Genomic DNA, 14,839 nt, shown 5'->3' on the forward strand with positions numbered 1-14,839 from the left:
CGAGAGACGGACAAGAAATTGGAAAAGTGAAAGAAATACATCCTGGAAATGAGAATTCCTGTTTCTTACGGGAAGTTTCTATCCATCTCCATTTTTTTTGTGGATGGACCCCCAGACTCCCACTTTGGTTTACAAACTCAATTTTGGCACGTATTGCTGCTATATCATCAGTAATATCAGAACTACAGGGTGTATTTCATGATATAAGTGCAAAGAACAGCGCTGAAGGCTTTTCTTGATGGAAAACTGGTTTTCCTTCTTCTCCCAACTGGATTGGGTTACAGTTTTATTCACCGGCTGCCTGCGCTGCTGGCGGTATCGCTCTCTTACTGTTGATCTGATTGGATGAAGTTAGCTTGTGATAGATGTCGATAGACGGGCGTTTCTTCCAATCACCTGCCAAGTATTTCCTTCCCTTTTTCTAAACAGTTTCCAACAATGACTTTTGATTTGCAGTTACTTTCTTGGCCCCATTTTTAGTCACAGAAGCACAAAGTTAACTGGAGCTCATTCAAGTGACCCTGTCCTCGTTCTCCTTTCCCTGGTTTTGCTTGCAGCTATTCTGGGTCGCTGTGACTGCTTGGAAAGACACAAGCATGAAAAAAAATAAAGTCATTCAATGAGGTGTATACCAGTTTGGGTAGAGAGAAATATGAGGGAATGTGGCTTTGAAATCAAATGTTGTTCTCATTTTTACCTATTTTAAGAACATCCTTCATCCGACTGTCCTCCCCCTTTTTGTCTTTTAAATTTCTAGTAGCCTAAAAGAAAGCGACAAGGACCGCCGTCTATCGGTGGAGATCTGGGACTGGGATTTGACCAGCAGGAACGACTTCATGGGATCCCTGTCCTTTGGGATCTCAGAGCTACAGAAACAAGGGGTGGATGGATGGTAAGATGTCACGACGAGGAGAGGAGATGGTGAATAATTGGGCGGTAGACAGAAGTAACGAAGGCAGAGGGAACAGGGGTGTGAATATTTAAGGGATTTATTGTCACAGTGTGGTAATAATCCTTGATTTTATCTGCGGTTTTAGGTTTAAGCTTCTCTCCCAGGAGGAAGGCGAGTACTTTAATGTTCCTGTGCAGCCAGAAGGGGAGGAAGGCAACGAGGAGCTGCGACAAAAATTTGAGGTGAGACTCGCAAAGAGACAGCAGGTTTGATATGTTTCCTTAATCTGGGGCTTATTTATTCTTCCCTCATAATCCTCTCCTGTTGTTCCCTTTTCTCTTCCAGAGGGCGAGGGTGGGTCCAGGGAAGCCCACAGACTCCTCCTCCTCCTCCTCCGTCTGCAAGTACGACAGCAATGGCAATCAGGACCGGGTCAAGCTCTCAGACTTCAACTTCATCATGGTCCTGGGCAAGGGCAGCTTCGGCAAGGTCATGCACATTAGCAAACATTATTTATGTTGATGAATTGGAGCCAGTGGCTGGAAAAACAAAAGTGAATCACTCTGAAGCTCATTTGTTTCCTCCCGTGGGCTCCCCTGCAGGTGATGCTGGCAGAGAGGAAGGGCACGGATGAGCTGTACGCCATCAAAATCCTGAAGAAGGATGTCGTGATCCAGGACGACGACGTGGAGTGCACCATGGTGGAGAAGAGAGTCCTCGCTCTGTCTGGCAAACCACCTTTCCTCACTCAGCTGCACTCCTGTTTCCAAACCATGGTAGCGCACGACACCTTGCATCAAAAAGGGGCAGTTCACCCCCCAAAATGAAAAATACATTGTTTTCATCGTACCTTAATGGTGTTATGCTTTTAGTGTTTAATGCTCCTCACCTACCTTAAATCTTCACCTTTGTGTCATAGGACCGATTGTATTTTGTCATGGAGTATATAAACGGAGGAGACCTTATGTACCAGATCCAACAGGTCGGCAAGTTCAAGGAGCCTCATGCTGTGTGAGTGTACACACACACACACACACGCAGAAGCTGAATGATAGGGAGTTTATGCATCAGTACTGAAGTTTGTTTTGCTCGTCCACTTTCTCTTCTGACTGGTAAATGTTTCCAAATCTCCTCAAATCTGCTGCGCTTTTTCAGTTGTGGTGATTATTGTGTGGTAACCTGGTTACAAAACATATTAAGTAGTGCACTAATACAGAGTTCTATGAATGTTTATCAAAGAATAAGTTAGCAGTTAGCTGCTAACAAGACATTTACAAAGGTATTTGTCACATGCTTTCAGCAGTTCTTTCGGTAAAAACACGACAAAATCAACAACCCCAGCACACCGTTCACCTTGCTCGAGATCCTGATTTCATTTTTCATAACAACATTTTTTCACAGAGACCTTCATCAGGTCTATAATTTACAGGTTACATGACCACTCTGCCTGTCACTAAACTCAAGCTCTGATGCAAATCAAAGCAGGCTTAATTAAGGATGATACAAAAGTGAGGTTGTTGTTCATGCTGGTGAGTAAAATGCTGATATTGAGATTGAAATTCACAAAAATTTAGCCTCAAATATCCCCAAAATTTATGAAAATTGAAAAAATATTGTGCATTTTTCATAACAGTGCCGTAACACACACACTACAGACACACAGATGCAGTTAGAAACTTGTGTTTGTCTGTGTTTCAGGTTCTATGCTGCAGAGATCGCCATCGGACTCTTCTTCCTTCACTCCAAAGGCATCGTGTATCGGTGAGTCAGAGTCTGGATGTGCGGTTTACAACCACGGCAGAACGCATGTGTAGTAATACCTGCATGCGCGTGTGTTCTCAGGGATCTGAAGCTGGACAACGTGATGCTGGACGCAGAGGGCCACATAAAGATCGCCGACTTTGGCATGTGCAAAGAAAACATGTTCGATGGAATAACAACAAAGACTTTCTGTGGAACACCAGACTACATCGCTCCAGAGGTGTGTTCACACGTTCATCTGAGGTTGTTTTTACCGCTTTCAGGTCAGAATAAGACTGAAGACTCTCCGGTTGTGTCTTGTAGATCATAGCGTATCAGCCTTATGGGAAGTCTGTGGACTGGTGGGCCTTTGGAGTTCTGCTCTATGAGATGCTTGCCGGACAGGTGTGTATTTATAGACTGTGGTTACTTTTTTTATCAAGAACAGATAATTGTGACAAAAAATGGAGGCGATTAAGTATATTTCTGTTCATTCAGCCGCCTTTTGACGGCGAGGATGAGGACGAGCTGTTCCAGTCCATCATGGAGCATCATGTCTCCTACCCTAAATCCATGTCCAAAGAAGCTGTTGCGATCTGCAAGGGGGTGAGAGCACACACACACACACACACACACACACACACACACACACACACACACACACACACACACACACACACAGACTCAGCCCTTAACCCCCTCCCTGTTCACTCTGACCATTGGAGAGCACTCCCATAGTGAGGGCTCTTAGTTTGAAGTGAAAGTGTGAGAGAGTAACTCCAGCAGAGAGGCTGATTTATCTACCTCCTCTGAGCAGGAGTGCGAGTGCCAGATTATGGAGGAAACACCATAAAAATTTGAGCTCCATCTCGCCGCCTCATAAACATTTTGATGAAGCACATAAATTTGATGCAATCATTGGCAAACAAACTGTGTTTCGCAAAGTGTTCCTGAGCCTGTGTAGTAATATCCTTTCGTACAACCGTGTGTTTCACAAAGTGTCGCCACATGCTTGCTTCTGAACCGCTGAGCCTTTCGGGGATCCACCTTTCATACCCAATCATGATACTGTCACCTGAGCATTCAACAGCTTTCACAGTCTTTTGTTGCCCCTGTCCCAAATCGTTTAAAACATGCTACAGACATCAAATTAAGAATAAACATATATTTACAAAAATCAGTTTACCAGAAAATAAAATGTATCCGACAATCAGCCATAACATGAAAAACTACTGTCAATTTATTACCAGTGACATTGATTATTATCATCTTTTCGCACTGCAATGTCCGGCTTGGAAACGCTGGGTTCCTGACATACACGTGGATGACAGTGTGCCCTCCCACATCACAAAACCTGCAGCCTGAGGAACTCGAGGCATCCAGCTGGCCTTCCCCAGATTTCTATTTGATTGAGCATGTATGTGATGCTCTGGAACAAGTCCGATCCATGGAAGCATCGCCATCCTGTCTGTTGTGAAGTGGGGCCTCCATGTGTTGGACTTGTTCCAGGACGTCCCACTAATGCTCAGTCAGGTTGAACTCTTGGGAAATTGGAAGCCAATTGCTGCCAGGGTGGGAATGCTCTGTGACATTATTTGGGTGTGTGTCAAGTGGCATCTACGTGAACGCCAGGACAAGATGATCAGTGTTTTCCATTTCCACCCGTCAGTGATGTCGTGGCTGATGGCTGTAAGATTCATTCACCTTTTACACAGTGACCCACATTTTCTTGGATCTGGGTTGTGTAAAATTACTTGTCATTGAATGGCAGTTGTTGCCAGTAAATACACTTATTGAAAAGTGCGATGCAAGTAAATGAAGGTCAGTAAGGGACTAATGAATTTGGTATTTTTACAAAAACCTGGATCACTGCCCAGCCAGAGTTCACCTGCTGATTTTCCCCCTCTTCCTCGTAATGCGTCATGACCTCTACAGTCATGGAAGTGATTTCATCCAGAGGGCAGATGTATAGGATCAGTTTGGAAAAGGGCCACAGACGCACGGACATTTAATAACTCTTCTCACCTTGCGCGCCTGTGTGTGTGATATTTCAGCTCATGACCAAGCACCCAGGTAAGCGTCTGGGCTGCGGTCCAGAGGGGGAGCGGGACATCAAGGAGCACGCCTTCTTCCGCTATATAGACTGGGAAAAACTGGAGAATAAAGAAGTCCAGCCGCCTTTCAAACCTAAAGCTGTGAGTATTTTACACACACACATGCACACACACTCTTCAGCTGTTGTATATCATTGCTGATCACTTAAGAATTCAGTTGCGGTAACGAAGGAAATTACATTCTTAGTAAAGGTAAGTTGTAGAAACATTTAAGATCGCTCATCCCCTGAACCCCAACCATCACCTGCCATTGTTCACTACTCTGACAAATGCAGGGCTGAGATTTGTTAGTGTAGTCACCAATGACGAAGCTGAGATGTCACTGGCTCGCATACGGACCAATGGAAATCCACAGTTTCGGCTGTGAGCGATTTGATTGGTTGACGCCATGTTTTAGTTGTATTTCTCTTTTTTCTCTTTGTCGTTTGTTGTTGTCCTTTATTTCTTCACATCCCTCATCAAACTCACGCCATCCTCCCTCCATATCTCTCTCTCTCTCCATCTTTCTCTCTCTCTCTCTCTCTCTCCTCTCCACGGCAGTGTGGGCGTGATGCGGAGAACTTTGATCGCTTTTTCACGCGCCACCCCCCAGAGCTGACCCCCCCAGATCAGGAGCTTATAGCCAACCTGGACCAGGAAGAATTCCAAGGCTTCTCATTTGTTAACCCTGAGTACCCTCACTCAACTCACTGACCATGCCACATATCACTGGGCTGCACTAGTAATCCCCCACACCTCAGAAACATACATTAAAACAAAACAAAAAAAAAGATTAAAAAAAAAAGAAATAACCCACCATGATGTCATATCCAGGCTGCGTTCAGCTGGGTGAAACGTTAAAGGAATAGTTCAGCATTTTGGGAAAATATGCTTATTCACTTTCTTTACTGTCGAATAAGAACAGTGTCATCAATCTCGTACCGGAAATACAAAGAAATTAGCCTAGCTTAGCATAGAGACTGGAAGCAGTAGGAAATGACTAGCTTGGCTCTTTCCAAACATAAAAAAAATAATGTTTATATGTTCAATCACAAGCAAGCTCAAGAAAATGTGTATATCATACAGTCCTCCATAAGATGTTAGATTCTCGAGAAAACTGCTAAGACCTGCAGGACGAGGCTGACACGGCTGTTCGTTAGCATTTCTAGCTTGTCTGAAAAATGCCGTAAAAGCTTGTAAATCGACCTAATTGGTTCATCTTTGATATGTTATTTTGTATATGTCATCAAGGAAACAATTAGCATAAGCCTCAACAGTCTGGTCAAATCTTTTGTCAAGTTATTTAAAGGCACAGTTCATTGAAAAATGAAACTTCAGTCATTAACTACTCACCCTCATGCAGATGGAAAGCCAGGTGATTAGCTAACTGTCGGTCATGTGACCCTCGTTTGCAGCTCAGTGCAGTTGCTTGAGAGTCTTCCCTGTGAAAAACACACATTTTTACATTTCTCTTTATGTGCGGAGGATAATGTAATATGTTCTAACTAGACAACTTCAAATCTGGTAGCTGCATTTTTGAGGAGAGCCTCGGCTTTCAGTCTCCTTGCTCAGTTAAGCTAATCACCTCCTAGCTCCAGCTCTGCACAGAGACAGGAGCGGTATCAATCCCCTCCTCTAACTCTTGGAAAATAAATCAAATAAGTACATGCATTCCCTCAAAATGCCAAACTATTCCTTTAGATAACGTTCGGATGGAAATGCAGACAGGTGCTCTAATGCTAACAATCAGGAGAAAAAAACAGATATTCATGTGTCAAGTTGCCAGTAGGAGTCTTGTTTCCAGCGGTGGCACTGTTCTCAGTTTACTTTGGTTTAGCATGTCATGTTACACTGCTGCTCTCATATCAGCTCTACTGGCTGTATTTCTATCTTCAGTGCAGAGATGTTGCTCCTGAATGCTGCCCGGCTGCTCACACCAGCAGGTTCACGCTGGAGTCCGGCCCGAGCCTGCTCCGTCTCTGTGTCACCCTCCCTGTAATTGCATATTGACTATGAAGATCAGTAATATTGATGAGTGTACTATGATCACATATTGGTAATATTCATACAGTGTAAGTGAAAACTGACCAATTGCTTTGCTATGATTGTTTGAGTACTAATCAGTTTCCTGATGTTGACTTTACTTTTGTCTATAGGACCAAATACTTCTACACTTTCTGTTCAGTCAGTGTTGTGGTGAGCTTATCGGAAAATCTTTTGCTGATTCAATTTTTAACCAGTCACAGGATAGAAGTCTTTATACATGCAGTCTGAAAGAGTGCAAGTCTGCGTCGAGTTAGTGATTTTTGACGGATAGCTTGTTACTTTTCTCCTGATTCAACATTCTCCACATGACACTGTGTTTTTAAAGACAGAGGGCATATCTTCTCAGCTCGTAAACAACCAGTTCTGGATGGTTTTACACATGACTGAGCCCTGCGAGTCTTGTGAAGCTGGTAGTTTGTTAGCTTACGAAAAAAAAAAAACGGGATGTCCAAAAGTGCCAAATAGGGTTCAGGATCACGAGGATGCGGAAGGATATCGTCCTCGATTAACTGTGATGAAGGGCAGCCATCTTGTGCCATTTTGCAGTACATGTATGATTATTAGAATATGCATTATAGCTTATCTGTTCTCCAACAATACAATACCACTGGAAAGTCATTTTCATGTGTAAAAATGAATTGTCCGAGCAGACGTGTGTTTCATTGTGAGGCAGGTTGTATTTTCCTTTTGTAACCGTGTAACGATGCAGGTTAGTAATAATGTGTCAAATCTTGTTCTTTGAGCTCGTATCAAAAAGGGAGGCGGCGGCACGGCAACAGCGCTGGTTTGTTTCTGTTGTATAAAGATGCTCGCTGATAAAGACGATGGTTCTGTGAGACGATGGTAACGAAACAAGAGAAAAAAAATTATATATATATATCAAGTTCTATATCAGAGAGATATTTGGATAAATTGCTCTGGATGAGAGAGATGCTTCTGTGGATTGTGTAATTGTCCTGTATGACTGGAAACTGATAATATACTCACTGGTGCCTACCAGACTCCCTCTGCTGTGTCTGCCTTGTTACTGTCGCCACACTCAACATGGGAACAAACAAATAGCTCAGCAGTTTTGCTTCTTGCTGAGGGTTCGAAAGGAAGAATAGTTCTACTCTTGTGTTTGGAAGCTGCAAGATGCTTAGCTTAGCTTAGCTTAGCTTAGCGTAAAGGCTAGAAACAGGGAAAGAGCTAGCCTGGGTCTGTCTGAAGGTGGTGAGGAAATCCACTGACCGGCACCTCTAAAGCTCATTTATTATGTCATGTTTGTTTTAATTTGTACAAAAAGCATAAAACAAAAATTGAGACACTTTATTATAACCATCATTAACAAATGTTTTATTTATAACTAATCAAACTTAATAGTTATTTAGTTTTTTATCAATGTAGTGATTTATAAGCCATTTATTAAACAACTGTTTATTATGAAGTTGCAACTGATGTTTATAAAAAGTTATAATTGCTTATTTAATGCTTCAAAAAGCATTTCCTTGTTTGTTTACAGTGAAGTGATAACTATACATGTACTATTAGTTAATCATCAAACTTGGTGGATTTTCGTGAGGTTGTTTCTGGACTGTTTCTCAGCCTGGCTATCTGTTTCTCTCTGCCGTAAGTTTCGATGCCAAGCTGGCTCTAGCTTGATATTTACTATAGAAACAAGCGTGGTCTCAGTCTTCTCTTTCACTCCTGGCGAAAGAGCTTTTCCAAAAATGAATCAACACTTAGTAAGAAGCTAATTAACACATGACAATGTAGCTGTAAGCAGATATGAGGACATTGTAAGTGCTTATAAATCAATTTAGTTTAGTTAACAGTTAAACCTTCTGCTGCGTCCACTGCATCACATTTTATTTGAAGAGCCAAAAATAATATTTAAAAAACAACCATCCTCCAAAAATATGAAGCGGCCACACAACATACTGTTAAGACGAGCTCTGCTCTAAGCATTTTTAAGCATTAGCGGAGTTGCAACCCTCTGGAGTTTCTAATGAAGTTGTCTTACTTCTGGAACAGAACCTGGATTTACCAGTTTCACTTCAGCTTTCTATAAATAGAGATTTGGACATTTTGTCACAGTCTGTAAAAATCCCCTACATGACTACAATACACCAACAACAATCTGTTTCTATTTTATGAATGATGTAATGGTTTTTAATTATTTTGTTTCATTACTCACGAAAAATCCTTGACGTTTGTTTTTAAGATGTGTATTGACAGTTTATACACATACACACTTAGACATGTTCAAAACTTGAGTTTAAAGAGTTTGTTCTTAACTCAAGTGACTAAACTTCTGCTGCATCTCAGTGTGTAAACATAAATCTATATATTGTATATTATTACCTTTTTTGTATTATGGTATTAATATTTATACTCAGATTACAGCTGCTTGTTGTCAACTACATTAATTAAAACCCTCCTATACCAAAGTCCCGTTATCTGCTTACAGAACACTACGTTATCGTGTGTTAACAATCATTCGGAGGGATTAAAGTAAAATGTCGTCTACAAAACAAACGCACACTGGAGCAGTGAAATATGCAGCGTCACACCGGCCTCACACACCAAAATGAGCTGAATTAGTGGTGCATTCGTGGACCAGTGGTTGAGGTGGGAAAGTTTGCAGACCCTCCTCATTTCAGCTGGAAGCCCTGTGATGAGACAAAAGGAGGAGGTAGGAAACTAAATGCTTTGTGTGTGTGTTGGTGTGTGTGTGTGTGTGTGTGTGTGTGTGTGTGTGATACATGTGTCTTGCCTGGGGCTCACTGCTTCACTTCCCTGTGTGAAATCCTTTCCGGTTGTGGTTTTGGGCTGCAGCTGGTCTGTCGTATCGATCCTCTTCTGTTCTGCACCGGAACATTTCCTCTCTCTGCCTTTTCGAAGTTTTGTCTTGGATCTTTCTGCATCTGTGCTGTTGAAGTGTTTCGATGGGTCTTTTTTTCATCTTTTGACTGTGTTTCTTGGGTTTCTGGCAGGTTGTGTTTGTTTTTCTTGTCGAGTTGCTTCTCCCCAGTCCTGTATGGAAGCAGTGGTGTGTTTCTGAGTCTGGACTCCTTGTGGTGCCACCATTTACAGCTGACCAGAGGTGTGGACTAGACTGAACTTGGACTGACAAAAAAACACAATTTCGACTCAGAATTTAACACCAATCGCTTACGGCTGCACTTAGATTTAAAGGATAGGTTCACAAGTTTTTTTTTTTTTTTAATCTGTTGTAAAACAATGGTCAGGTGCTCAAAATGTAAAAAAGTTCTGCTTCCTTTATATTTCCTCCTGTTCATACTGGTCATTCCTTACCAATGTGCTTTCAACATAAGTGACAATGGAAAAAATCCACAGTCTATCACAGCATCTCAGTTTTTGTTAATTGAATGAGCCTTTGGAAATCTAGTTTAGTCAAATCAGGTGGATATCTTCCAATGCTAGACCTTATAAAAGTATAAAATTCCCTTATTACTATTGTCCCTTAAATGCAGCGCAACAGGTAAACAGAAGGAGGGAACTGGCAATGATGATTCTGGGGTTATTTAAACTTAGTAAACTGAGGTTTTTTTGCAAAGCACTAGTGTGGAGAAGTCTTTGATACCAAACGAACGGGAGGAATTTGACCCCAATTTACATTTTACATTGTGTGTTGAACCTTCGCATTTCTTTATGTTGCAACTTTACACTTATTTTTGTTTAACTTTCAATTTTCCGTTTTCACAACTAGTGATGGGGCGATAAAATACCTTATCGTGGATTGCAATAAAACATAATACGTTGATTAAAGTAAATGCTGACTTACAGTTCTATATTGTTTTTTTGATTTATTTTGAATTGCCTAAACCTGTCACTATGGCTGAAGGCTTGTACATGGTATCCTTGTCAGCAACAACTTAGATTAGATGTGTGTAAATACTACAGATTGTAAGCTCATTTGGCATTTGTACAGTAAAACCTTGTGATTTATGATTACTTTATTTACTAAGATTATTTTATTGGTTTTCACTAAATAAAGATTTCTGTAAACACAACATTTAGGACTATGACTCACTTGGGGACCTGTTGGTCTTGACTTTAGATTTGAGTGTACGATTAATAGACTTGGGACTTGCAAAACAAAGACTGTAGTCCTAAGTGCTGTATCGTAGGCGATTGGACTTGTTTCAGTTTCTCAAAGATCACGTGACTCTGTTATGACACTCCCACACAGAGTTTAAAAGCCTGCAATCTCCTCTCTTGTGAGTTAGAACAGAAGAAGCCTCTTGGATCAGAGGTGAAACTTCTTCAACAAAGTGAAACTCGTCCAGTTGCCTACGATACAGCTCTTAGAATTACCATGACCCGGAGGACTGAGGACCTTCTTCAACAATGACTTAGTCCCACCTCTGCAGATAATTAAAATGTCTCTAACCTCCCTCGCCTCCTTCTCTACCCGTCATCTTTGTGCTCTCTATCGTCGTCAACCATTCTTCTTTCTCAACTGCCTTTTTGCCGCTGTACAAACTCTTCGCTGCGTTCTTCTTACGCCCTTCTCTCTCCTTCTTTGGCAGAAATCTCGGCGTGACGTTGGCAACTTTGACAAGGAGTTCACCAAGATGGCAGTGGAGCTGACGCCCACGGACAAGCTCTTCATTATGAATCTGGACCAGAACGAGTTTCAAGGCTTCTCCTACACCAACCCCGAATATATCATACAAGTCTGAGGAGTTCCTGTCTGTTAGACGCAGCCCGGACGAGACTTTACAGCCCAGCAACGTTCATCGACGACTCATCCGGCATCTCATCGCACCAGTGAAGCTAAAGCCCCTGCATCTCATTCAGACTCAGCCCACACCGGCATCTAAACCGGACAACAACCATAAACCACCGCAATCGTTACAGACACACAATAAAAGACAGACTGCAGGTGGCTTTAGCTGCTGGTTGGTCACCGTGGGGACTGAGTTTGACCAGTAACTGACCAATAACCAAACCGTTTCCATTCAACTCCAGGCGTATGTGGTGTTCACAGGCCCTCGTGGTGAAGCGGGTCAATGCAAAGACCGGCGATAAAGAGTCATAGTGAATGTGTAGCTGTGTGCGTGTGCTCTATCGATCAGCAGCAGTGTGTGTTTGTTTACTGGATTTCCTTCTGTTCGACCCGTAAAAGTTGCATCATGAACATTCCATGATCAATATGTCATGTATGTGCTCACACACGCACACACACGCACGCACACACTCATGCACGCACAAACACACATTCTTCTTTCTATACTTGTGAGGACCATCATTGACATAATGCATTCCCAAACATTAACTATCGCAACGAAATGCCTCACCTTAATCTGCACCTAATTTTTAATGAGAGATGCACGATATGTTTGGGCAAGAAATGAAATTATAGCCGATAAATGGAGCCGAAGCCAAATTGTTTTCCAAAGTGCAGCATCCATACACTCCGGTACAGTAGGTGGCAGTATGCAGCTTTAAAGTTGTGGTCTGCCAACAGAGTGCCCCAGGAATGAGACCGAAAACTGGAAATTAAACAGATTTTAACAGAACCTCATAGAACGGCACCATTCAGCCTCGCTTCCAACTTTCCCACTGGTCACTCACAGTAATGGACTGACAAACCTCCCTGCGGCCAAAAGTCTATTTTCCTAACAAAGCACCATCACAGAAAAGACGTCTTTCAAACTGTTGACAGGACACCTTGAATTGATTTTTAAAATTGATGACGTCGTCACAGTGTAAAGTCTGTGGGCCAAGCGCAAGCCCCCAGGTGGAGCGCCAGGCGTTAAAGCCAGTTTTCATAGTGGCCAACCCACTTTATCACATCGCTACATGACGCACTGCAGCCCCAAAAAGAAGCTTACATTGTCAAACAAACCTGGAAGCTAGAAAAGCTAGACAAAGTCTTATCAGAGCTATGGATATTAAATCATCTGTTCTCTCCACATATTACACCCCAAGTGTGCAAAAACTTTTTAAAGCAAATAAATGTGATACCATCAGTTACCTTTTCCATGAGAAGCAGGTAACTACTGATTATCCTATCGGCTGAGAAAGATCCATAAAGTGCATCTCTGATTTTAACGTCAGCCTTCAAACAGTTGATGTGGCCCTTGTGAGGACCGGCAGAAACATCCTCACAGTGCAGGGATGTCCTCATTACGATGGTTGCCAACCTTGTTCCTCACAAAGATAGCAATACACACACACACACACACACACACACACACACACACCCACGCACACCCACGCGTGTCTGTGCAGGCTGAAGTTTGAAAGGCAGGAAGGGTTTGAATGATAACAGTCCTGATTTATAACCTCATGTCTAAGTTAGTCCTGAACTTAGTCTTAAGCACGTCTTGTCTTCCAAATTGATGCAAAAAAAAAAAGAAAAAGGAAAAAAAAAGAGAAATCCCCCCCAATGCCTGATCGGCAGTGATATTTAAAAATGTCTCTGTCTTTTTTCCCCCTTGCTTAATCTCTCTCTTTCTCTTTTCTCTATGGCTGTGTGCGCAGTGGGTTAGTGCTGTGTAGGCCTATACAGTCTTTGTGGTGCAGCTCCTCTATGCATGCCATATTTGTGGGTACAGTAGTTCCTTAAGATTTGCTTTTTTCGACATCACACAGAGGTGGAAAAAAAATAAACCACCCTCTGTGTGTTGAAATCTCCATGCTCAAATCAAAGTTTTTAGTTTCCACTCCGACCGCTCTGTCTCTTATAGTGTCAAAAACATGCGTGGCTAAAGAGTTTGCTTTACAGAGCACGGAGCAAAAAAAAAAACCAAACGTTTTGCCGTCCTTCACGAGAAAATATGAGATTCTGTGAAATATAAAGTAGATGTAATAATTCTGTATGACTTGTGTTTCAGTGTATGTGTAAATAGGAATGAGCTAGAAGTGGTTTTCATGTTATCGTACACTATTCCTCACATCCCCCTTTTCTCTCTGCACTTTATCCCTGCCAGATGTCACTTTTCTACCTTGTTTTCCCATTTTTCCCTCCCCCCTCCTCTTCCTCCTCCTCCTCCCGCTCTCCCTCTTCTCCTTTCCTTGAATCTTCATTTGATCTCTGCTCTTTCTTATTCCCTCCCCCCCTCCCCTTCCCTTGGCCCCCCAAGCTAACACTCACGGTACATTACGAGGAGGAGGGAAACCAGATGAGTACGACGAGAGGGAGAGGGGAAAAGAGGGGGAGAATAAAGGGTTTACTATGCAACATGCAGGAGAAGGAGAGGAAGAGGAGGATGAGGAGAAGGAGAAGAGGGCAACTTTTATAAAGCAACCCGAGGAAAATGTGTAACGGGACAGTATACATGTGTTGCATGCGCCGTCTTTACCCGCGCGTGAGAGACACTTACAGTATGAAACCTACATTAAAGTGAATTATCATGATACCATTTCAGTAACTCTTGGCTCTTGTGTTTCACTGCGTTCAACATCACTGATCACTAAAGTGTTTGCTGGAAAAAGTCAAAAATTCCTGCTACAATGACACTGAGGCCTCTGCAACATGTTTGACTGCAACAAGGCTGGGAATGTGTAGTGTGTATATATATATTGTCATTTCCAGAATAATGTAGTCAAATATAATCTTCCAAACCAAATAGCAGATGTTTGATTTGAGTTGAATGGACGAAAAAAATGAATTTTAAGTTTAAATACAAAACAGTCAGGTGTCTGATCAACATCCACTGTTGCTCAGGCCTCAAATTTATGACATGACTTAAAAAACAACAACTAACAACGGCAGTAAAGATTTGGTCAAATTTAGTGTATTAAAGAATAAAGAAATAGATGTAGATATTTCTCAAATATACAACTTTATGTATTTTTATTAGATAATTGGAAATGTGTTGATTTTGATTGCTTCTGCCTCTTCCCACATGCTCCCTCACTTTATATTCAAAGCCTCAAACATTAATATTCACATTTTATTCATGAAGGGGCCTGGACGGCTCCTCTCCCATGTGCTGGTGGACGTAATCCTGATGAGGATATTTTTAAGAGCCCAATGTGATGAATAAAAAGCTTTGATATCAGCCGAAAAAAATGTCCTCAATAATGAGTATTTCTGGCTGTACCTGATTTC

General features: G+C 42.0%; 1 protein-coding gene and 1 long non-coding RNA gene across 3 annotated transcripts in view; one reads left to right on the forward strand and one right to left on the reverse strand.

Annotated features, from left to right (window-relative positions):
• The window catches only part of LOC115579038 (protein kinase C beta type), a 39,218-nt gene extending 25,062 nt beyond the window's left edge, over nt 1-14,156 (forward strand). Inside the window, exons 7-17 of one of the 2 annotated variants that reach the window (XM_030412503.1) lie at nt 758-892; nt 1,038-1,134; nt 1,238-1,381; nt 1,495-1,668; nt 1,812-1,903; nt 2,591-2,653; nt 2,735-2,873; nt 2,957-3,037; nt 3,131-3,238; nt 4,687-4,827; nt 11,307-14,156. In XM_030412503.1, the coding sequence (XP_030268363.1) occupies nt 758-892; nt 1,038-1,134; nt 1,238-1,381; nt 1,495-1,668; nt 1,812-1,903; nt 2,591-2,653; nt 2,735-2,873; nt 2,957-3,037; nt 3,131-3,238; nt 4,687-4,827; nt 11,307-11,459 (1,327 nt within the window). In that variant the 3' untranslated portion in view covers nt 11,460-14,156. Of the gene's footprint in view, nt 1-757; nt 893-1,037; nt 1,135-1,237; nt 1,382-1,494; nt 1,669-1,811; nt 1,904-2,590; nt 2,654-2,734; nt 2,874-2,956; nt 3,038-3,130; nt 3,239-4,686; nt 4,828-5,286; nt 7,780-11,306 lie in introns of those variants that run through there. The other variant, XM_030412497.1, reaches the window with a different exon arrangement.
• The window catches only part of LOC115579068 (uncharacterized), a 42,702-nt gene continuing 36,027 nt past the window's right edge, over nt 8,165-14,839 (reverse strand). The window contains exon 5 of the long non-coding RNA XR_003983584.1: nt 8,165-9,879. This is a non-coding gene — a long non-coding RNA (uncharacterized LOC115579068). The remainder of the gene's footprint in view (nt 9,880-14,839) is intronic.

This window comes from Sparus aurata, chromosome 1 (genome assembly GCF_900880675.1).
Source record: "Sparus aurata chromosome 1, fSpaAur1.1, whole genome shotgun sequence".
NCBI lineage: Eukaryota > Metazoa > Chordata > Actinopteri > Spariformes > Sparidae > Sparus > Sparus aurata.